We start from the raw sequence: 26162 nt of genomic DNA, 5'->3' as shown, positions 1-26162 counted from the left end.
TGTCAAAAACGGAATGGAGATATTATATCAAAAGCTGGACACCCTCTTTTTAAAAGACGCAAACTAGGCAACATTTAGGGCATATGAGGCGTCCGAAAGTCACCGAAGAAAGAGCGGCATGGGAATAGATACTTTTCTAATCAAATTTGAACATCACATTGCCAAGTTGAAAGAATTTAACATAATTCTGCCCGAGCTGGTCCTGGTGTTCAGAGCTCTCAAAATCGCCAACCTCACCCCCGAAAACGAACGCTTAATAAAAGCCACCATTCTGGAACTGACACTCGGAGAAATGTCCAAACAATTAAAAAAAGTTCTTAATGATTTTGAAGCTCATTACTCGCCAAAAATTCCTCCGGTTGCTGTAAAAACCGAATTTGACATTATTTTCACCACTGATGAAACTGAAGAAACCTACTACACCAGTAGTCGTGGTTGACGCCGCCGCCATGGTGATAAAAATTCCAGTCTCACCAGTTGTGCTGCTGGCAGATGGGGTCGCAACAAAAATTCAACACACTACAACAACAACAACAACAATAACAACATTAAAAGAAATTCAAACCACAAGGTTGAAAGCGACAGCAGCAGTGGTGTTTGTTTCAAGTGTGCGTGTAAATACCACTGGGTTCGTGACTGTCTGTATGACGAAATCGACAACACGAAAAAGGAGGCCATTTTCTCGTTTCCAACATCGTCCTCATGAATGAGCGTGAAGAATATGGTGGCACCAGCACGTTTTTGAGAGAAACGCTCAGCTCCGCTGTCTTGGATAATGGTGCATCTCGGACAGTTTGTGGAAGAAAATGGCTTGAGTGTTTTCTAGAAACCCTGCCAGAAAAACAAAAAATAAAAGTTCAAGGTGAAGGGAAAAGCTACAAATTTGGTGATGGCAACATCATTAAATCCACTCACACAGCAACTTTACCATGTGTCATTGCTGGCATTGAAGTCAGTATTATCACTGACGTGGTGGATGCCGAAATACCACTTTTACTGAGCAAAAAGTCAATGAAAAGAGCCAGCACAAGCCTCAATTTCGAGAAATCCCAACCTACCTGGTTTTCTTAATGACAAACTCCCTGCACTAGAAGGTGTCTCTACCAGTGAAATTGTTGCAAATAACCTTAACGCTATGCATGCTGCCAGGAAACACTTCATAGCGAGTGAATCTTCAGAAAAGCTTAGACGAGCACTCCGCCACCAAGTTAGAACAGGTATCACCCAATCCTATAAAGATGGAGATGCTGTTCTCTACAAAAGGAACTTGTGTGATAGGTGGCTCAGGCCTGGGACAGTCATAGGGTGGGAGAAAAAACAGGTGCTTGTCAAGCATGGCGGCACCTATGTTAGAGTGCATCCGTCTCTTTCTACCCCGAAACATACCAGAATCACAATGAGGGTTACAACGAGGAATTGAGCACCCAACAAGAGTCTGAAGGATCCCCAAGAGTGTCAAACTTCGAAGAGAATATTTTAGAAGAAGATTTAGAAATAGCAGACAACACTGAACAACGCCCTACTGTGGAGACTCAAGACATAACCAATAAATGCGATACCACCACCAGGAAAGCCAAACTTCCCAAACCTGGACAAACCATCAAATGCAAGCTTGCCAATGAGACAGAATCAGACTGGGAGAAGTGAAATGTCATAAGTAGAGAAGGCAAAACCACTGGTAAAAATAAACATTTGATGAATGTAGTTATGGAACAGAGTGAACCTTTTTGGTTGGACTTTGAACATGGAGTTTCCGATTGGTAAACCAATGAGACTGAAGAAAATGCACCATGATTCCTGCACTGAGGAAGAAGTAATGATCATCTCTGCCAATGATAGCCTGGAACTAGAGGAAGCTAAACAAAAGGAACTTCAGAGCTGGGTTAAAAATAAAGTCGATGTTCAAGTACCGGATCAAGGCCAACCAAAAATATCCACCAGATGGATTTACACAAGCAAAAATTCCAATAACCAACAAAAATTCAAGCTATAATGGCATCCAACCATTGGGCATGTAAATCTATGGATATCAAAACAGCATTTCTGCAAAGCAAGAAGTTGGACCGACTGGTTTATCTGAATCTTCCCAAAGAAGCTAATGTACCCCAAGGCTATATTTGGAAACTGTCCAAATGTGTATATGGCCTGACCAATGCCTCTAGGTCCTGGTATCTCACACTCAGGGAGGAATTGATAAAGTCAGGAGCTATAGCTTCAAAATATGATCAGGCTATATTTACATGGCATTTCGAAAACAAATTGCAAGGTATAATTGCTACCCATCTGGATGATTTTTGCTTTGCAGGGTCAGAGATTTTGCATAGAAAAGTTATTGACAAAATCCGTCAAGTATTTGCAGTTAAATCAGAAGAAATTTCAGATTTTCAGTAAATAGGATTAGACATCAAACAGAATGTAAAGAAAAATATTAAACTCGGACAGAATGAGAATTGAAATATATCCCAGTGGAAACTGGCAGGAATATTAACGACAAAATATCTACAGCGGAAATTTCTGAAATCAGGCAAGTTATCAGCCAGCTTAACTGGCTGATTACCCAGACCAGACCTGTTCTCAGCTACGATGTCAATGCATTAAGTTCCATCCTCAAGCAAAGCAATGTGGAATGTATAAAACATGCCAATAGAGTAGTAAAGAAAGCCAAGAAAGAAAAATCCCAGGTAGATATTCCTGACTTAGGAGATCTCAATCATCTCAAGATTATTGTCTACAGTGATGCCTCATTCGCCAACCTGACAGACGGAGGATCTTTAGGTGGTTACATAATCTTTTTAGTTGGAAATATGTGTTCGTTACAACTCTACTTTCAACTTAGTCGTTGTTTGTTTCGTTCACCACACTCTTTTCTTCTACCTCTTCTTTTACACACGTCCGTTCACTTTAGTGACTAAAAATCGTCTGTCCTCCCACTTTCCTTTCCTCGTTATTTATGGAATCAGGGTACGAGATTCTCAAAGATTCCCCGAAATTCCACGACTTTTTTCCACATAAACGCATGCGGGCGCCATCTTGATTCTCAATTTGTGCTTTGCATGCACAAACGCACAGCCGCTTTAACGGTAAGCCACTTCTTTCTCCACACTCCCCCCTGATCTCATGATCACAGAGACGGCAGGGGGGTGGCGATCGCCGCCATCGGGTGCTTCTGCGAAGGGGGACAATGCTGCTCTCGTCTTCGCGTGCGCTCTAATCCACCGCCTGATGGTCGGGGAAGGCTTCATCTCCGTGGAGGCTACTGATATCAGAGTCACCGCTTGATAGGGATGGTGCAAACCAAAGTGATGGCCCACTCGTCTCAGAGTCAGAGTCACTCTCATCGTCCACTGGAGGTGGTACATGTGTCGCCAGCCGTAGGTCCCTAACGTGACAGGGTACGCTATCAACCTGGACACACTGCTGACTCACCACATCGGTCACTGTGCCCCGTTTATACTTGTCAGTACATCGGTTTCCTGGCGGCTTCACCCAGACAGCATCCCCTTTGGCATATCGATTCCGTTCTGTCTCAGTGGCCACAGTCGTATCGGGGTGGATTCCTTTTTCTCGAACACGGTACTGATAGATTGCGTTTGCAGGCGCCATTCCTGGAGAGATGCCATCCTTTGGCATGAGATTATACCAGTACACAGCTTCTGCGATGGTGCACTGCTTCCTGGCTGCAATTGTTTTGATGCTGCGATGGCTTCTCTCAGCTATACCATTGCCAGAAGGCACATAAGCGCATCTAAGCCGCAGCCGCACGCCCCATTCTTGTAAGAACTGCCTCATCTGATGGCTGCAAAAGACTGGGTTGTTGTCCGTCAGCACTTCATCGGGCGCACCTCTTTCACAGAACATGGATGACAGCTGGCGAATAATGGTGCAAGAGTCCTGCCGCCCGAGGAGTCTCCAGACTGCGAAACGTGTAGGCCCACAATCGATGAGGGTAAGGAAGTGGTTGCCACCATAGTGTGTGATGTCCATGCCCACTCTCTGCCATTTACCACTCACTCCCAACTCCCCTTTCTTCCATCGTGCTGGAGCTGGGTCGATGGATTGGCAGACCTCGCAACTTTCCACCACTCTTCGGATATCTATTTTTTCTACTCCTGGATCAATCATCTTGACAAAGTACATGGTCCGCTTGATGCCAGGATGTCCACACTGTCGATGAATGTCCATGATGCGCGCTGCATCCATATTACACACAACTGCTGCACATGTGTTTTGCAGATTATCAAAATCTCTCCGAGCACCAGCCAGAAGCCATCATTGAGGGACTCTTGACAGAGCATCTGCTCTGTTGAGCGCAGACCTGATCAACATTACGTCCACAGTCAGGTCGTACTCTGTGATGGTGTCGACCAAGGTGGCAAGCCGTCTTCGAATTAACATCTCACTCAATGCTCGTGTCGTCAGCCGTGCTCTTCCACTTAATGCATCGGTTATCCACCGATGAGTGCATGCCGAGTCAGTCATGATATGTAGAACCTTGGCTTGCCATTGAAGTGCCAAGTTAACGCCCTTCAATGTGGCATCAAGTTCGGCCAGGTTTATGTGCCTCAAATCATTCTCTGGCCGAAGCCAACAGGCATCTTCAATAATGGAATCATTAACTGCAAGGGCAACTCCAAGGGCCAGTGAACTAGCATCCACCCAGACCATGAACTCATTCCCGCTAACGCACCACTTTCCCTGAACGGGGTCATCACTGGTCATCCTGGACACAGTCTCTGTCAGCATGCTCCTTAGGGTGACATCGTGTACTGCATCGTCCCATCCCGACAACACGGCTGTTGCACGTCTTTTTATGGCCGCCACGGCCACCCTGAGCCAACCGCACACAGGGAAATGGCCTACCATCTTTCCACAAAGCGAAAACACTGTTCGTCGAGTGATGTTTGATAGGACATTGGGGACGCGACTTCCTCTTCTCTAGCAAAGTCCCTCCTTGCTATTGCGCACATGCAGGCCGAAAACTTTTGCTCCATCGCACAGACGCTCTGGTTCCTTACATGTCAGTCCAAAGCTCTCAAAGTGCATTCTAACCGATTGCGCTGACATGAGGCTCTCATTGACGAATATATCATCGATGTATGAGGATGTTGCCTGTTGCATTGCCTCATCTTGCTGCTGGATAGCATGCATGATTGCTGTCATAATGCCTGGTGCCACATTTAGACCGAACCCTAGCCTGGTTAGACAATATCGGGTTCCTCTAATTTCCACAGTCTGAAATGGCCACAATTTCTTCTCAATGCGTATTTGCAGATAGGCCCTGCATAGGTCCAGAGTTGCCACGTTCAATCCCTGCTGTCGCCACTCCCTTAATTTGAGTGCACACACATCAACCCTTGCCGTATATGGGTCGACATGCTCATTGAGCTCACGGTAGTCTAGGATGGGGCGGACCTTTTGTTTGGTCTCTTGTACGACGGCCATCAAGGGAATCAGCCCTCGCTCATCCTCTGGGTATGGAAGAAGCCAGCCATTGTCGATCCACGTTTGCAGTTCTTCTTCATACTGTTCCCTTACCCACATGGGTGGGGATATTCCGATAACTGGTTCCGCAAGGATATTGGTGGCTGATCGTTTGACCACTTCCAAGACGCCGTCCATGCATTGATGTTTCTATCATACTCTGCATGAAAGTCAGGTTCGTCAAGAGTTATGAGAGCACAAACATGTTCCTTACATCGGGAGAACTGTACCTTGCCGGTTCTGTCCACAGTAATTCCACCCAGTTGTGTAATCAAGTCCATACCCAGGAGTAGGTCGTACCCGAGAAGCTCTCCCTCCCCAACCAGGGCTTGCACGGCTACTGCAGGCCCGTCGTTGATGCTTGCATGGATAATGCTCACCCCACAAGAGGCTAGTGAACCTCCGCCTACAGTTAGTACCGGAATTCTCTCTGCTTTCCAAGTGGCACAGCATATCTTGCTTACGAGAGTCTGGGTGCACCCAGTGTCCACAAGCGCGAGGCGCTCGCTTCCATTAATGTGTATGCTTACAGTGGGTAGCGCCCTGCTCAATGATGATCTGGGGAGAAGACTGGCGCTGTAGCTTCTTCCCCTTGCCTGTTTCCCAGACAGGTGCAGGCCAGGTGTCTGTGTTTTTTGCACTTGTAGCACTGCGGCCCGTCAAGTTTCCGAGTTGATTGACGTGACGAAAGACAATCACGGGCCAAATGGTTGGGTCCTCCACACTTATAGCAGGTTGTAGCTGCGCCCAGGTCCTGCAATCCAACCTGTGATGGTTGTACAGCTGCCGCTTGGTCTATAGTGTTAGGGTTTTCTTCAGTATTGCTCGTGCCTGCGCCAATACTTCCGATATGTCCATCTCGTCCACTTGGGATAAGGCACGGAGCAGATCTTCCACACTCTTAGGTAATCCTGCAACAAAGGCGCACACCAAGCCTTTGTCTGACATCCCTCCAAAAAGGACCGATAGCTTTTTTAGCTCAGCCAGATACACATCCACCGTTTCCCCGGGATGTAATTTTCGGGCCATGAATTCCTTCCATGCAGTAACTGGATCTAACGCAAATGCTGTAAAAAGGGGGTGCTTTATGCAGGCAAAATCTGTTTTCTTCTCATCAGCCAACTGCTGGTATACTGCATATGCTCCCCCAGTGAGGCGCATTGGGATCACGCATTCCATACGCTTCACCCCACTTAGCTGACATATTAATTCTGCTTTTTCCACCCATTCCTGCACTGAGTGATCAGTGCTACTGCCATCAAACAAGGGAATTAGCTTGGGTTCAAATCCTGACGTCATGCCGGAATAGCTTGTGTTCGTTACAACTCTACTTTCAACTGAGTCGTTGTTTGTTTCGTTCACCACACTCTTTTCTTCTACCTCTTCTTTTACACACGTCCGTTCGCTTTAGTGACTAAAAATCGTCTGTCCTCCCACTTTCCTTTCCTCGTTATTTATGGAATCAGGGTACGAGATTCTCAAAGATTTCCCAAGATTCCACGAGACTTTTTTCCACATAAACGCATGCGGGCGCCGTCTTGATTCTCAATTTGTGCTTTGCATGCACAAATGCACAGCCGCTTTAACGGTAAGCCACTTCTTTCTCCACAAAATAACCACAAATATACACCAATAACCTGGCAGTTCAAGCACATTAGAAGAGCACACTGGCTGCTGAAACCCTAGCCATGGTTGACATGTCGGAGGCAACCACTATTAGAAATACTGCAATTAAAAGATGAACCCGAAAATCTAAAAATAATCTGCAAAACTGACAATTCCTGTCTCTTTGACTCCGTGCATTCACCCACCCAAATACTAGATAAAAGGCTTCGTATTGAGATGACTATTTTGAGAGAAATGCTGGAAAGAAAAGAAATAGCAGAGTTCTCTTGGTTCAATGGACAGGTAGCTGACTGCTTAACCAAGAAGGGAGTCCCTTCATTTAAGATACTTAAGTTTGTATCTAAACCCAAAGAAACTGGTATTTAAAAATTAATTTTTTTTTCCTCTTTCGCTATATATTTCGAAAGTTCTTTTTACACCGTTTCCGGTAGGGAAGTTAACTCTCTATTGTGGAGAGTGTTCAAGGGACACAACTGGGTAAAGTTAACAAGAAGTATTGTTAACTTTATCCAGTTGTGTCCTTTGAACACTCTCCACAATAGAGAGTTAACTTCCCTACCGGAAACGGTGTAAAAAGAACTTTCGAAATATATAGCGCGAGCGATACGCATGTGTTAAATAAATGCTCTTCGATCCTACTCCAGTTGTCCGTGTTTATTTGCTTTTACAATAACAATAACAATAATAATAATAATAACAATAACAATAATAATAACAATAATAATAAGAAGAAGAAAAGAGACTTATTAAGGTTATCTGAGCCTGTCTTTATGATTCACATTACATATCATATCATCATTTATTTCCATGCAACACATATCCTCAACCTTCACTGACCAGCTTTCACTTCCATACATCATCACACTGTGCACACATATCTAATAGATTCTTCCCTTTCTTGATAGTACTCATGCTCTGTTGTTTAGTAATGACAGAATTTCCTTGAAGTTATTCCATCCACTCCTAACTTTTACTATCACGCCAACACCAGCTCCTTTCTGTGCTCCAGTCGTATCACCAAAGTAACAAAACTTCTGACAACCTCAATAGTCTAACAATCCAAATATACTTTCTCCACATCGAAATTCTCATCTGTCAATGGTATAGTAATAAATTAAATGATTCGATTTCAAAATCATAAATTTTACAATAAGTTCGAATGGTTGGTCATTCCTATTCCCATGTAAATGGAAAATGACTGAATTCTATATACAACAACTATACTAGTCATTAAAATAGGGGAAAATCTTACTTTGCTATATAATTAAAAATTTATAATACCAAGCTCGTTTCCTTTAATAATTGCAGCCACCAATATCTATGGCTAGAGATACTTTACCTAAAAACACTTCATTCAAGCTCCTTAGCTTAACGTTCACAGGAAACATGAGTTGGAATAGATACATCAAGATCATTTCCAAGGCTGCTGCAAAGAAGGAGGGCTCTCTCTATCGTGCTAGAAAGTTACTTAAGCCTGAAAGTTCCTGTACCTCTGCAAAGCCACTATTCACCCATGTATGGAGTATTGTTGTCACATTTGGACTGGTGCATCTGCTATTAGTCTCTTGCTCCTGGACAGGGTCCAAAAGAGAGTCACCAACCTAATAGATCCTGAACTGTCAGCTAAGCTTCAGCCCCTGCCCCATTGGCGAAATGTTGCATCTCTCTGCCTGTTTTAGAAGTATTTCAATGGTGGATGCTCTGATGAACTATAAGCCCTTGTACCCCCTCAAAGAAAATACCCCTGACAAACCCGACAAGCAGCGAAATCCCACCCCTACACAGTAGAGATTCCTAGATGTAAGAAAGCCTTCTACTCTAATAGCTTCTTTCCTAGAACTGCAGGACTTTGGAATTCTCTTCCAGTTTCCTGCTTCCCCAACTGTACTGACATGCAGAAGTTCAAGTATAATGTGAACAGGCATCTTGCTGCTAAATTCCCTACATAGTACTCCCGCAACTTTGGTCCCTGATATTAGTCCCCTACATCAAAGTGGCAATGTGCCCTGTTTGGGGTGAAAATGTAAAAAAAAAAAAAGGTACAATAATAATTAAAAAAAAAGTATAATAATAATAAAAATAATAATAATAATAATAATAATAAGAAGAAGAAGAAGAAGAAGAAGAAAAGAGACTTATTATTTTTTGTTATGAATTAAAATATATGTCATAGTTGATGAATTTTAAAATGAAATCAGCGTAGAATAAATAGTAATTGTGAGTCATAGGTTTTTCTAGTAAACAGAAATAACTAATTGAAAATCAATAATTTCTATACAAAAGCAATGTGCTTGAAATTTGGTTTAACAACAAAAATATTTCAGCAATGTAGTGATAAAGTTTGTTGATGATAATTGTTGTGATAAATGAAATAATTTGTTCTCCAAATAATATTCATAATTTTTCATCAATTTTTTCATCTATATTTCAGCGTTCCTTTTTTGGATCTGGGTTTCCTTCAAGAACGAGAAACAAAAACAAAACTGCAACCAGATTTATATAACTATGAATTGACTTCTCCCACTTCAGTTTCGGTTATAGAGTAAGTATATTTACACTGCAGTGAGGAAGTTTCCCATCTGTGGAACATTACTATGACACTGCTTCTTTGCAGACTACAACAGGTTTATCTTCAATTTCAATGTCAACAAATATTTGTCATAAGCTATACTCATAAGTAATCCAACTTTGTTCATTTCATTCATCATTTTCAATCCTCTCATAATATTTTTTATCATTCATTGTTAACTCTTTGCCTCAAGTGGCTTTTGGCCTTGATAAGCGTTCATTCATTGGTAAAGAAAAGAGTAGTTTAACTTGCGTGTATGTTGGAGGGTATAACTCTTCCAAAGAAGGATTCAACTCCCCTAAAGACAGAAAGACAATCTGGGTACAAAATGTGCCATGATTGATTCTGTTAGCATTCTGTTGTAGGGATGACTCAGGTGATTGACAAAACTTCCTACTGAAAAAAGCGGTAATGCCTGGGAGAAGCATTTTTTTATCTTTAGGTGATTATTTTGTATTTGCTGTCATCTGGTACAAACTAAGTAAATTTTTAATAAATTGTAGTAAAGAACATTATTATATTGCCAATAACATGGTACAACAATAATAGATGAAAATTAGCCAGAAATAAATTGGATTTGTCAGCTTAAATGCTAATTGGTTTAACTTTGAAAATCAAACAAGATCATTTTTAGACTGTTAGACTTTTACCTCATCCACTCTCTTTTCATCATCATCATCATCATCATCATCATCATCATCATCATCATCATCATCATCATCATCATCATCAATAGTAGTAGCAGTAGTAGAAATAGTAGTAGTAGTAATTTAATTTCTGTTTTATATACTGGCATACGTTAGACAGCCAAAAATCGACTTCCTAACTAGTCTGTCTCCGTGTGGTTACAGTTGAGGCTTTTGGCCTTGATAAGCAATGGTTGATTGGTAAAATAAAGATTGTTGAGAGAAGAGGTATAAACCTGTGTTGCATGTAAGAAAGGTAATTCTTCTAGAATGATGGGAAAGAATGCAAGATACACGGTGTTTTGATTGGAAATGAAAAGGGAAAAAAAAGGTGGTGTTGATATTTTTATTGCAGAGGAGATAAAGTGATTAAAGTTAATCATGTAAATGAGCAAATAGTTTCCGTACATTCATATCTGATCTACCTCTGCATTCCATGTTTAAAAACGATGTGTCCTCCATAGTATCAGTTATGGTTAATTGTAGATATAGACTGCTTCTTATCCTAAAAAAAATTCCAGTAAAAACCTAACAACCAGCTGTGGTTCTCTCCAGAATGTCCTGCTGCCATTGCGCACAGAAATCATTTTTTCCATTTCTTCCAACGTAATAGGTGTACTGAGACTAAAGCTGCCTTCAGGACTGCCAGCAACAACTGACAAAGGTAATAAAGAATGCGAGAGAGTTGTATGCTCAGTCCGTCAAGTTAAAAGTAGCTAAGCAGCAGCTTGGTTCCCACCAGTTTTGACAAATAACAAACGGTCCTGAACAATAGTGTGTGCTCTATTCCAACCAACATCAATGAACCTGAGGTAATCTCATCAACATCGGACAAAGCCAAACTCTTTGCCAAGAACTTTGCAGCTAATTCTATCTTATGTGATCAAGGCCACCACCCTCTCCCCGTATTTCCTCCTGTATCTGAAAACATGCTATGCAACATGCAAATATCTATGCGTGATGTTGCCAAGCTAATCAAAAACCTTGATTCCAGTAAAGCAACTGGCCCTGACGGCATTCCAATTATAGTGCTGAAGCAGCTTCAATCAGAAATAGCTCCCATACTTAAAAAGCTGTTTAAGCATTGTCTTAAGGAGAATTGCTTCCCAACAAAACCTCATCAGTATGCCCCGTATTTAAAAATTCAGGTGATTGGTCATCTCTCTCAGTACAAACCAGTATGTCTCTTGTGTATCATGAGTAAGTTGCTAGAATCTGTGTTAAATAGAGAAGTAGTGAACCACCTCAGTAAAAATAACCTCCTCAGTGATATTGCAATATCGTTTCCATTCTGCTTGATCTTCAGTTATATTCCATTCTGCTTGATCTTCAGTTATATTCCATTCTGCTTGATCTTCAGTTATATTCCATTCTGCTTGATCTTCAGTTATATTCCATTCTGCTTGATCTTCAGTTATATTTCATTCTGCTTGATCTTCAGTTATATTCCATTCTGCTTGATCTTCAGTTATATTTCATTCTGCTTGATCTTCAGTTATATTCCATTCTGCTTGATCTTCAGTTATATTCCATTCTGCTTGATCTTCAGTTATATTTCATTCTGCTTGATCTTCAGTTATATTCCATTCTGCTTGATCTTCAGTTATATTCCATTCTGCTTGATCTTCAGTTATATTTCATTCTGCTTGATCTTCAGTTATATTTCATTCTGCTTGATCTTCAGTTATATTTCATTCTGCTTGATCTTCAGTTATATTCCATTCTGCTTGATCTTCAGTTATATTCCATTCTGCTTGATCTTCAGTTATATTTCATTCTGCTTGATCTTCAGTTATATTCCATTCTGCTTGATCTTCAGTTATATTTCATTCTGCTTGATCTTCAGTTATATTCCATTCTGCTTGATCTTCAGTTATATTCCATTCTGCTTGATCTTCAGTTATATTTCATTCTGCTTGATCTTCAGTTATATTCCATTCTGCTTGATCTTCAGTTATATTTCATTCTGCTTGATCTTCAGTTATATTCCATTCTGCTTGATCTTCAGTTATATTTCATTCTGCTTGATCTTCAGTTATATTCCATTCTGCTTGATCTTCAGTTATATTTCATTCTGCTTGATCTTCAGTTATATTCCATTCTGCTTGATCTTCAGTTATATTCCATTCTGCTTGATCTTCAATTATATTTCATTCTGCTTGATCTTCAGTTATATTCCATTCTGCTTGATCTTCAGTTATATTCCATTCTGCTTGATCTTCAGTTATATTCCATTCTGCTTGATCTTCAGTTATATTTCATTCTGCTTGATCTTCAGTTATATTCCATTCTGCTTGATCTTCAGTTATATTCCAATCTGCTTGATCTTCAGTTATATTCCATTCTGCTTGATCTTCAGTTATATTCCATTCTGCTTGATCTTCAGTTATATTTCATTCTGCTTGATCTTCAGTTATATTTCATTCTGCTTGATCTTCAGTTATATTCCATTCTGCTTGATCTTAAGTTATATTTCATTCTGCTTGATCTTTAGTTATATTCCATTCTGCTTGATCTTCAGTTATATTTCATTCTGCTTGATCTTCAGTTATATTTCATTCTGCTTGATCTTCAGTTATATTCCATTCTGCTTGATCTTCAGTTATATTCCATTCTGCTTGATCTTCAGTTATATTCCATTCTGCTTGATCTTCAGTTATATTTCATTCTGCTTGATCTTCAGTTATATTCCATTCTGCTTGATCTTCAGTTATATTTCATTCTGCTTGATCTTCAGTTATATTCCATTCTGCTTGATCTTCAGTTATATTCCATTCTGCTTGATCTTCAGTTATATTTCATTCTGCTTGATCTTCAGTTATATTCCATTCTGCTTGATCTTCAGTTATATTCCATTCTGCTTGATCTTCAGTTATATTTCATTCTGCTTGATCTTCAGTTATATTTCATTCTGCTTGATCTTCAGTTATATTCCATTCTGCTTGATCTTCAGTTATATTTCATTCTGCTTGATCTTCAGTTATATTCCATTCTGCTTGATCTTCAGTTATATTCCATTCTGCTTGATCTTCAGTTATATTTCATTCTGCTTGATCTTCAGTTATATTCCATTCTGCTTGATCTTCAGTTATATTCCATTCTGCTTGATCTTCAGTTATATTTCATTCTGCTTGATCTTCAGTTATATTCCATTCTGCTTGATCTTCAGTTATATTTCATTCTGCTTGATCTTCAGTTATATTCCATTCTGCTTGATCTTCAGTTATATTTCATTCTGCTTGATCTTCAGTTATATTCCATTCTGCTTGATCTTCAGTTATATTTCATTCTGCTTGATCTTCAGTTATATTCCATTCTGCTTGATCTTCAGTTATATTCCATTCTGCTTGATCTTCAATTATATTTCATTCTGCTTGATCTTCAGTTATATTCCATTCTGCTTGATCTTCAGTTATATTCCATTCTGCTTGATCTTCAGTTATATTCCATTCTGCTTGATCTTCAGTTATATTTCATTCTGCTTGATCTTCAGTTATATTCCATTCTGCTTGATCTTCAGTTATATTCCATTCTGCTTGATCTTCAGTTATATTCCATTCTGCTTGATCTTCAGTTATATTCCATTCTGCTTGATCTTCAGTTATATTTCATTCTGCTTGATCTTCAGTTATATTCCATTCTGCTTGATCTTCAGTTATATTCCATTCTGCTTGATCTTAAGTTATATTTCATTCTGCTTGATCTTTAGTTATATTCCATTCTGCTTGATCTTCAGTTATATTTCATTCTGCTTGATCTTCAGTTATATTCCATTCTGCTTGATCTTCAGTTATATTCCATTCTGCTTGATCTTCAGTTATATTTCATTCTGCTTGATCTTCAGTTATATTCCATTCTGCTTGATCTTCAGTTATATTCCATTCTGCTTGATCTTCAGTTATATTTCATTCTGCTTGATCTTCAGTTATATTCCATTCTGCTTGATCTTCAGTTATATTCCATTCTGCTTGATCTTCAGTTATATTTCATTCTGCTTGATCTTCAGTTATATTCCATTCTGCTTGATCTTCAGTTATATTCCATTCTGCTTGATCTTCAGTTATATTCCATTCTGCTTGATCTTCAGTTATATTCCATTCTGCTTGATCTTCAGTTATATTCCATTCTGCTTGATCTTCAGTTATATTCCATTCTGCTTGATCTTCAGTTATATTCCATTCTGCTTGATCTTCAGTTATATTCCATTCTGCTTGATCTTCAGTTATATTCCATTCTGCTTGATCTTCAGTTATATTCCATTCTGCTTGATCTTCAGTTATATTCCATTCTGCTTGATCTTCAGTTATATTTCATTCTGCTTGATCTTCAGTTATATTCCATTCTGCTTGATCTTCAGTTATATTCCATTCTGCTTGATCTTCAGTTATATTTCATTCTGCTTGATCTTCAGTTATATTTCATTCTGCTTGATCTTCAGTTATATTCCATTCTGCTTGATCTTCAGTTATATTCCATTCTGCTTGATCTTCAGTTATATTTCATTCTGCTTGATCTTCAGTTATATTCCATTCTGCTTGATCTTCAGTTATATTACATTCTGCTTGATCTTCAGTTATATTCCATTCTGCTTGATCTTCAGTTATATTCCATTCTGCTTGATCTTCAGTTATATTCCATTCTGCTTGATCTTCAGTTATATTTCATTCTGCTTGATCTTCAGTTATATTTCATTCTGCTTGATCTTCAGTTATATTCCATTCTGCTTGATCTTCAGTTATATTCCATTCTGCTTGATCTTCAGTTATATTCCATTCTGCTTGATCTTCAGTTATATTTCATTCTGCTTGATCTTCAGTTATATTTCATTCTGCTTGATCTTCAGTTATATTTCATTCTGCTTGATCTTCAGTTATATTCCATTCTGCTTGATCTTCAGTTATATTTCATTCTGCTTGATCTTCAGTTATATTCCATTCTGCTTGATCTTCAGTTATATTCCATTCTGCTTGATCTTCAGTTATATTTCATTCTGCTTGATCTTCAGTTATATTCCATTCTGCTTGATCTTCAGTTATATTCCATTCTGCTTGATCTTCAGTTATATTCCATTCTGCTTGATCTTCAGTTATATTCCATTCTGCTTGATCTTCAGTTATATTCCATTCTGCTTGATCTTCAGTTATATTTCATTCTGCTTGATCTTCAGTTATATTCCATTCATCTTGATCTTCAGTTATATTCCATTCTGCTTGATCTAACAGTTATATTTCATAAGATTAGTAAATCTCTCAATGGAGATTTCCTTTCTAGGGCAATTGCCCTTGACATATCAAAGGCCTTTGATTAGGGTATGGCATAAAGGTCTACGAGGGGTGTGCAATAAGTAATGTCCCTGATCCACTTCCCATAGAGTAGAGCAACGAAACTTGGCACAGTTATTAGTCTTTCTCTACATAGGAACCACCCAGAGTTATGCATTTCTCCCATTGTTTGATGCAGCTCTGGAGACCGTTTTTATAGAACACCCCAGGTTGGTCCTCCAACCATGACGTGACTTCAGAAATCAAGGCTGCATCATCTGGGAAACGCTTTCCTTTCAAAAACAACTTCATAGCTGGGAAGAGGTGAAAGTCAGAGGGTGCAAGGTCAGGAGAGTAGGGAGGATGGGGGAGGATTTCATAACCACATGTCTGTGCTTCTGATCTGGCGACATGCTAGTTGTGGACCGGAGCGTTGTCCTGCAGGAGGAGGGTACCTTTGCTGATCTTGCCCCGCCTCTTGATTTTGATAGCTTCCCTTAATTTCCTCAGAAGTGAAGCATAATAGGCTCCTTTAATTGTGGTACCATTTGCCAGGAAATTTGTCATCACTACTCCGTCCTGGTCCCGGAAGACTGTGACCTTGCCAGCAGAGGGCTGCACCCTTGCCTTCTTTGGAGGTGGTGAGTCCACGTGCTTAAACTGCATTGACTGGGCTTTGGTCTCTGGATCATAGTGATGGATTCAACTTTCATCCTGTGTAATTAGTCTTTTGAAAAACTTTGACTCATCTTCTTGGCACATCTCCAAATTCATCCTCGAGCACTTGACGCGTTCTCGCTTACGGAATGATGTGAGCAACCTGGGAATCCATCTGGAAGACACCTTATGCATATGCAAATGGTCATGAATGATAGTTTCCACAGACCCTGTACTAATCTTGACATCTTGGGCTATTTGGCGAATAGTAATGCGCTGATCTTCCAAAATGGCAGCCTCAACTTTACGGACAGATGCCTCATCAATGGCAGGAGGGAGGGCGACCAGGTCTGGGAGCTGTTTCCACAGACTTCTGGTCATGTTTGAATTCATGATGCCAGCGTTTTACAAGGTCATATGATGGGACATTATCACCATAAGTTTCTTTCATTTCATCAAAAGTCTCTTGTGGTGTGCGTCCTTTCAAATACAAAAACCAGATCACTGCTTGACATTCAACAGGCTCCATTTCACACCTGACTCAGTTCAAACACCTGTAAAACAGAAACCACAATTAGTTCAGAGCTGTAATTTGCTACATAACCCGTAGAGATATAAATCATTGCACATGCAAAATTTCAGCTAGATCAGACAACTGGAAGTGGGTCAGGGGCATTACTTATTGCACGCCCCTCATACTTCATAAGATCCCCAGCTATTCCATAGCTGGAAATGTGTTCTCAATTATTAAATCATTTCTCTCTGATAAGTTCATAATGGTTGATGGGCAGAAATCAGAAGCTCACAGTATTAATGCTGGAGTTCCTCAGGGTTTCATCTTGGACCCAACACTTTTCCTGACCTACATCAATGATCTTCCAAATCAAATCCTAAGATCATTTGCAGACATTTATGCAAGGCTTCAAAGACCATAAATGACCAAGTTCTCTATGATTCTCTTTCTTCTTGAGCATGTGGGGAAAGGGGTGGCTGTTTAATTTTAATGTATCTAAAACTAAGCTTCTATCTTCAATGCTCTGATCCCTGTCTGGCAACAATTGAAATGAATGATTCTCGACTTGGGGAGGCTCCATGTTTTGATAAGCTTCTAGGCCTAACCTTTACTCCTGATCTGAAATAGAACATATACATCAAATCTGTTACCAAGTTGCTGGAAAAATGGTTGGATCATTCTACCGCTTCAGTAGATATCTCACTGCCGATGCAATTCTCTACCTGTATAAGAGCTAAGTATCTCCAAGGATGGAGTACTGTTGCCACATCTGGCCAGGAGCTGCTAGAAGCAGCTTATCTTACCTTGACAGAGTTCAAAATAAATTTCATAACCTACTGGGGGAAGCCATTTTCTCTTCCCTGCAACCTCTTTCCCACAGAAGGGATATTGTGAGCCTGTCTCTGCTTTATCATTATTTTCATGGCAAGTGCTCGTCTGAGCTCCAATCTATGGTCCCTTTTCACCAATCTTTCACGAAAAATATTCATCTAGCTGAAACCACTATCAATAATTTTCTCCCACTATTTATCTGTGCTTAAACCTAAACGTAGATTCCATGAAAAAAGCTTCTTTCTTAGAACTGCACACCTATGGAACTCTCTTCTGTTTCCCTGTTTTTCAGCTCACTACAATATGGTCATCTTCAAGTTCAACATAAACAAATTCTTGATGAGTCGTCATCCCCTTAAGTAATCCAATTTACCAAATGTCCACTATTAACGATTACTACAATATTGTCCCATTGAATACTGTACACTCATTAACCTTTATCCTCAAAGGGCCTCCGGACCTTGATAAGTGGTGAATACTTTGTAAAAAAAATACTTTAAAGGATGATAAAAGAAAGAAGTATTCAGAATAGCTTAACAAATGATGAAGGCAAATATGGCAAAAAATCATTTGAAATTGTAATGAAGTCTTGAATGAAGTCTTGAATGAATAGGACAACAGGGATGCTTGGAATGCCATTATGAGAAATTGATGAATTCTGAGTTTTCATGGAACCAAAAAACTAGCAGTTGCAGAAGCAGTATCTAATTCAGCTATAAGAATTGAGAAAAAAATGATGTGAGAAGCTGTGAATAAGATGAAGAAGGGTGAGGCTAGAGAAGCTTCAGGTGCTGCTGCAGAATTGACCATTTTGCAACAGCATCTGAAGCTTCACCAGCCTTAACCTTCTTCATCTTAATCACAGCTTCCCATACAGACTTCAGGTGAAACAGGCACTGAGATGATGACAGACATGATCATCCAAAAGGAGTTATTTTGAAAAATTGTGAACTTAATACATTGTGAATTGTTATAAAAAGATAAAGAGGAAGCACTAGAAAAACATAATTAAATGAATCAGATCCTGAGCAGCAAATAAGAAGTCAGATAAGCATAGCTGAAATGCAGTTTGGATTTTATGGCAAAGCACAACTGGTGTGATGTTTATTCTGAGACAAATGCAAAATAAGTACTTTGATAAGAAGAACTTGTATTTGTAAAAAGCTTTTTACAGGGTGTCAAAATGTTTCCTATTCGGCTTTGTGTAAACTAGGGACACGCAAGTGGTTGGTGAAGATTGTTCAAGCAATGTAGAGAAATGCTCAAAGTCACATTAGACTCAACAACACATTTAGTGACAGCATTACAGTAAGAGTAAATCAGTTTGTTGATTTCCATTTTTGTCTTAAAATTATATTCCAGAGAGTTTTGTATAGGTTATCTAAAATAGATGCTGTATGTTGTTGATTTAGTATTTGTGCATGAAATGATGGAAAACATACTTCTTAAAGACTTGAAAAAATTCTATAGAAAGTAAAGGTTTGAGAGTGAATATTGCCAAGACTAAATTGAAGACAAATTGGTTGTAGTGTTGAAAAGTTCTTAAAAAGAGGTAAGTTCCCCTACTCGGTTTGTGAAACGGGAATTAGGTGCAATTCAGTCTTTTGTAGTATTTGTAAAATGTAGTGGAATTACTAGGTTGAGAGAATAAAACCAATTTATTTGCAAAAAGTTTAAGACAGTGAAGATGGATGAAAACACAGATGTGGAGAAAGTATATTTGGATGGTAAATCTATTGAATCAAGAAGTTTTCTTATCTTGGTGATGGCATTGGAGGCAGGGTGGAGCAGGTGCTTGTGTGATTGCAAGACTTAAAAGGAGTGGATGACTCCAATGCCATCACCAAGATAAAAAATCTTCTTGACTCAATAGATTTACCATCCAAATATACTGGGATGATGGGAATATTGGGGAACTTCTGCTATTACTAACGAGCAGAGTGTTATTGCTGTCAACTAAGAGAAGAGTCTATCAGACATGTGTATAATGATGAAACAAAAAATGTTGAATATTCGCAACTGAAACTTGAGTCAGGCATAGATTAAAGTTTATTTGTATCATTTGATATTTGTATCAAATATAATTTGATTACAGAGAGAATTTTAAATTTCATTAATGATCTTATGAACGGAATTTTTTTGACCACTCAGTACTTGCAAAATTTGAACCAAATTAATGAAACAACAGAAAAATGTTTAGTAATTTTGTTATTAAATTTATTTTAAAGATCTAAATTTCTTTTTTAGCTATGATTATATATTGATAGATTTTCGTTTTAATTTCTTCTTCTTCTTCTTCTTCTTCTTCTTCTATTATTATTATTATGATTATTATTATTATTATTATTATTATTATGATGATGATGATGATGATGATGATGATGATGATCATCATCATCATCATCATCATCATCAGTAGTAGTAGTAGTAGTAGTAGTAGTAGTAGTAGTAGTAGTAGTAGTAGTAGTTTAATATCCATTTTACATGCTGGCATGTGTTGGACAGCCTTCAGAAATTGACTTCCAAACTAACTTATCTCTATGGTTAGGTCTTTATTTATCCTTCTTCCTCTCAAATTTATTTTTATCATTTCCTTCAAGTTTTCCCATTGGCCTTCTCATGTGAACTGGATCTATTAGTTTAACTGATCAACCTTCGCTGAAATAATCAATTCCGAAAAAGTCGTGTTGTAGTAAAAATTTCTAATATAGTTAGATAGATAATAATTATCAAACTTGCCTAATACAAAGATTTCCACTTCTTTAAACTTATTTTCAAAAATACTTCCTTTTCTTATCTTTTAATTATTTTAGATGTGATAAGGCACTGGATTCTCAATATGATAACAGATTATGGGAATATATGGTAAGTATATTTTTTCTTGTATTTTCATGCATATACTTATATAAGTAGTTGTTGGCTTTGTATGACACTAGCTGCTCTTGCCCAGCATTAATTAGAATTTTTTTTTTTTTTTTCACAAAACAGCTTAATAATCAGGTAAAAACTCATTTATTTTAGCAGACTATTCAAAGTCTGAAGCAGTTTATTTTGTACAAAAAGATTTTGGATCTATTTGCAAGTATAAAGGCATTTCAAAAATAATGCCTCTTATTTTTTTATTCTGTTTGAATGGATTAGAGGGGACTGCGAATTGCATTGTTATGGTGATTGAACTTATGCATTCATGACTTGAAAGTTTCATCTCTCCATTGCAAATATTGGTGGTGTGAGACTCTAAGAAATCAACCCATGGACATGCATCAGAAGCAGAGATGTGTCATTGAATTACTGGCAAAAATGAATTGAGAGGGGTGGTAGCTATGTAGAAAAATAAATTCTTGAGCACAAAAGGTCACTCAGTTTAATGATACCATTCCCGCCTTCATAGCTCTTCAACTATTTGAGTAAAAAAAAATGGGAGCCTGTACTTTTGGAACAACTTTAGTACAAGTGATGTAGTAAAGTTGCTTTGAATGGAAACTGCATTAATGGTTTTTTGCATCTTAACTTTGCTAAACACAATGTTGATAATTTTTGTTAGAACTGTCCTGTCTTATCTGATTAAAGCTGGACAAAGTTGTGCTGCGAATGTGAAAAAAAAAAGTTAATATTCTAATTGATCAGAATTATTAACAGGTGAGCAGAGAATTTAAAGAAATTCTCTGCTTTTGTTGAGTAAAGAATAACTATGCATAAGTTGGAAATAAAAGCATCGATAAAGACATTTCATTCATTAATAATTTTACTACGTCATGTATGAAAGTTATAGAAGCAAGACTTATAATAGATTAAAAATACAAGTAAATACATTGTTCCCAAGCAATGAACTACACAAGTTATTAATCAGAAGATAAAAAATGTTTGTTCTTTATGGTCTCAACCTTTTTTGTCGATAAGATTTTAGGTATTTACTTATTGTTATCAAGGGGTTCCAGGCGAAATGATAATAATTCTAGCCTATAAAATTTTTCCTCTAAAACACTGGTGCCACACTCATTAATTGATCAATCGAATTAAATTTATTGGCAAGTCATGTAAATGGAAACGTTAAAATATGTGTACATCTAAACACCATCTGAATGGTTTAACCGTTTTCAATCCTGACTGATGACGGCACCACCATCATCATCGTCATCATCTCTGGCAAGCTGTTCCATGAAGCAAAATCACAGACAGAGAATTTCGCTTTTGTTTTAACTTTGCTGGGTTTCATGAAAACCATGATTTGGGTCTGGGGTGAAAGACTTCCTCAAAAGTACATTCAAATTCCGGTTATGCCAGAAACACATCCAAATGCATTTCAGTTAAAGATCAGCGGCCATGATGCATTTAATACTGCCTTGAATTGTTTGTCCGTTTGTAGGCTGACCACGACATCTGGCGGCCTGTTCCATGATGTAATGACCTGAATAGAAAAAGATGCCTTCCAACGATTTAGCCAAAATTATTTCAGGTAAAACTTCTCTGATTTTCCACGATGTTCTCTCTCTCTGTACAGCTGGTGTTATGAAGAGGTTACAAGGCATATTGTAGTTGTCATGCGTGATGTTAGAGGCAAGAATGAGGTTTCCACACAAGCATCTACACTCCAGCAAATACAGGTTGAGGGCCTCCAATCTTTGTTCATTGCGTTTTGTGTGGAGTTCACAGACAATCTACATCACAAATCTCTGAACATGATCGATGAATATCCTGAACAAAATAGAGGAATGAAGCTTAGATACCATATTCCAGAATGGGTAGCATCAGAGATCATATCGTAGTCTTAGGAAGATGTCAGCTGTTATGCTGATAAAGGAGTGGTAGATGAGAACGATCACATTACTGGCCCCTGAATTCATTGGGCAGTGAGTCTAAAAGAGAAATTGACCACTACATCAAAGTCTTTGGACTGCATTATCTTCTCCAGTATAAATTAGCAAGATTCGAAATCAAATGTAAAAAAAACATAGGTAATTGCATTTATTGACACTGAAGGACAAATCCCTAAGGTTTCATCATTTCCCAACTTGATGGAGGCATATACAGAGATCTTAAAAGTCACTTCTGGGAACAATTATCTTGACGTCATCGGCAAAAAGAAAAACCTTCTGACAGATCATTGATGAACTCCAATGACATTTTGTATTTTTAATTTTTATTTGATTTTGAGTTTACAAATTAATCTCAAATAGAAAATAAATTGAAGGAGTAAAAAAGTATTGATCTATTTGATGATTTTTTGTTTTTTTGTTTTTTTTAGTCCAAAGCATCTTCTGGTCCTCATCCTGATGTTCCAACTTTAGGATTTGATTTTAAAGAAAATCCTACTGTTTCTATGGAAGTGAAAGAGGTTAGATTCTTCTTCTTCTTCTTCTTCTTCTTCTTCTTCTTCTTCCTTTTCTTCTTCTTCTTCTTCTTCTTTAGCAAAAGGTCAGTTGTCTGTCAGGTGTTTGATGGATTTAGAAATTGATTGCTAAAGAATCTATTTCTTACTTTCAAATCTTTATCATTTTTCTCCCATGTTTTCTCCAGCCTTCTCTTGCCAACTGACCTTGCTACCTCAACTGTTCTACATCTATTTACCCAAGCCCTCTCATGCATTCTTTTAATACGACCAAACTAGCAGTCTCCTCTTGTGCACACCTTTACATATAATCTTCCTCTGAGGTCATCAGATTTAAGCCTATCTTTAAAACTTACATTACATATCAATTGTATGAGTCTCATATCATACAACTGGTCAGGTTTCAATTTCTAATGTATACACATGCCTGATAGACACAAACGTGAACTAAAGTTTATTTGTATCAAATCTGGTTAGATTGTAGGAAGGATTATGATTGAATAGCATTACATGACATATTGATGTAAAAATGGCTTCAAAGAAATCACATTTCTTCTTGGTAGGAAGATTTTGGGAATGCTTTCATTTTGTTCAGGCTTTGCTGATTTGCACATGCAGTTCACTTTTTGTGCAATTTTTATCTTTTTATTTTCTTATGAATATTTAACTTCTGGATTCAAAAATGGTTGCTTTCTTTAAAAAATTCAGTAAAAATGAAAATCTGAATTACAAGAGAAAAATTTTCAGATGTAAAAATTTAGCTTGACATTTTTCCATGTTTGTTTCACAAATTTTTCTAATAACTTTTTTACATTTTTTTTCCACTGTAGAACATTTGGGATAATGCAATTGTTCCAGAAGATTTGCCAGGTCCCTCGATTAAACACCGCCATATGTACAAACAGTATAAAGAAGAAATGCGAAACTCTTATCGACAAAAGAATGTAAGTATGCACACATATCGATTATTGCCTTTTCTTTCATTTGTTTGAACATTTTTGTCACACATAAATAAAATTCTTTTTCAGGCGTATTGTATTTTGAATTTGAAAATTCATAAACCATAACATATTTGTTAATACATTCTCTTTACATAACTAAAAATAATAAGTCTTTACTTCTATATTATTTTATCATTATTATATAAAAGTATTATTTAAAAAAGTAAAAAGATTAATTTGCCATCTAATTTGCATATGTGTAAGGCCAAAATCAATTTGAGGATAAGGTTTAATGAGATGAGTGGATCGTCACTTGAATAAGGAAGACTATTATGAGAGGATTGAAAAGGATGAATAGAATGAACAGAAATTGATTACTCATGAGAACTATTTATGACAAGTATTTGTTATCATTGCATTTGAACATGACCATGTTTTAACTTGCAGGAAAATAGTCCTATGATGATATGTTACACAGAAATCTCTTGGAAAGGAGCTCTGTTCATGGAAATACCATTTGATGTAAACTAAATGGAAGAAAAAATGACAATTTTTGTAGTTATGATAGAAAACGAGTTCTTATTTAATAATGATTGGAAGGCGGTTATGCAAGATCCTGCATCATGGGACCATAAATATAATCCCTCTGTGGGCAGGGCATGCACACAGGCAATAAAATGTACACCAACCCTAAGTTCCAGTGGTTACAAGCCTTAATCAGCAATACTCTTCTATGGCAGACAGTTGTGATATCAACAAATGATCTCCAATCATTGATGGTGACAGCAGAGAAGCTTTGCTTTTAGAGGTAAATAATAACAAGTCACAATTATTAGCATTGGTTATTATTAGAGAAATCAACTGGTGTTCTATTAGGTGTATCAGAATTTTGGGGGAATTTTTGACACCCCTAACACAAAACTGCAAATAAAATATAAAAAAACTTGTAATTTCTCTTTTTAAAGTAGGTTGTTTATTTTCTTTATGGAATATACTTCCAAAATAAACTATTAAAGTTGTTTAAAAAATAATAGAAATATTATTTTTTATTTAAAAAAAAATCAGTGTTTACAAAATGCCGGCGCACCTTCATGCAGTCATTTTTTTTACACAATGAAACCAATTGAATTTTACGAGTTAAATATTTTTCAATTTTGAAACTTTAAAAATCTATCAAAATTTTTCTACTGCTTCAATTTTTACAATATTTTCAGGGTCAATGTGAAATTTTATGCTCTTTCCAACCAAATATAATATTTTAGACAAACGGTTTTTTTAAATTCATCCCCCCCCATTTTGAAATGTCTATTAAAATTTAAATAATTAATTTACTTACCAAATATATATCACAAATTGAAGATAAAAGATCAATAAATAAAATATTCTAATTCAAAACAAAAAATTATGTAATTATGTAAATTTACCTGTAAAGTCCAAAGTGTAAAACCTTTTTTTTAAAAAAAAAACCACGTTGATTTTTTTAAGTGGAAGTTTATGTTATGCTTAGATTTTTTAGATGCATCTTTTTCAAAAATTTTTTAGACGCATCTTTTTAAAAATTCTTTTAGATGCATCTTTTTAAAAAAATATTTTTAGATGCACCTTTTTCCAAATTTTTTTTAGATGCATCTTTCTAAGAATTTTTTTAGATGCATCTTTTAAAAAAATTTTTTTTTAGATGCATCTTTTTCAAAATTTTTTAGATGCATCTTTTTAAGAATTTTTTTTGATGCATCTTTTTAAAAAAATTTTTAGATGCATCTTTTTCAAAATTTATTTTTTAGATGCATCTTTTTCAAAATTCTTTTAGATGCAGCTTTAAAAAAATTTTTTTTAGATGCATCTTTTTCAAAAATTTTTTTTTAGATGCATATTTAAAAAAAATTTTTTAGATGCATCTTTTTAAAATTCTTTTTTAAATGTATCTTTTTAAAAAATTTTTTTTAGATGCATCTTTTTAAAAATTTTTTTAGATACATCTTTTTCCAAATTTTTATTTTAGATACATCTTTTTCAAAATTTTTTTTTTAGATGCATCTTTTTCAAAATTAGTTAATGTTGGACTAAGTGACCTCTATGGAATTTTGAACTAAACCTTTTTTGGGATTCACAGGAATGAATTGTTTGCAGTTCATCAGGCATGACTGACTGTCATTTAGAACATATTGCTAATCAATGCCTTTAACCATTGCACTACAGATCAATGTGGGCACTTTTATATAATGATTTTGGGGAATTTTAAATCTAATTTTAACTAAATGCGCATT

General features: G+C 37.1%; 1 protein-coding gene across 4 annotated transcripts in view; it reads left to right on the top strand.

Annotated features, from left to right (window-relative positions):
- LOC145241496 (calcyphosin-2-like) overlaps positions 1-26162 on the top strand; it is a 145804-nt gene that overhangs the window by 38699 nt on the left and 80943 nt on the right. For all 4 annotated transcript variants that reach the window (XM_080104512.1, XM_080104514.1, XM_080104513.1 and 1 more), the window contains 4 exons: positions 9539-9649; positions 20439-20490; positions 22871-22960; positions 23785-23898. In XM_080104512.1, the coding sequence (XP_079960638.1) occupies positions 9539-9649; positions 20439-20490; positions 22871-22960; positions 23785-23898 (367 nt within the window). The remainder of the gene's footprint in view (positions 1-9538; positions 9650-20438; positions 20491-22870; positions 22961-23784; positions 23899-26162) is intronic.

The sequence above is a fragment of the Euprymna scolopes genome, chromosome 20 (genome assembly GCF_053919585.1).
Source record: "Euprymna scolopes isolate OS-2025 chromosome 20, ASM5391958v1, whole genome shotgun sequence".
Lineage (NCBI taxonomy): Eukaryota > Metazoa > Mollusca > Cephalopoda > Sepiida > Sepiolidae > Euprymna > Euprymna scolopes.
Note: the sequence above shows the minus strand (reverse complement) of the source record. Positions and strands in the feature narration are given on the sequence as shown.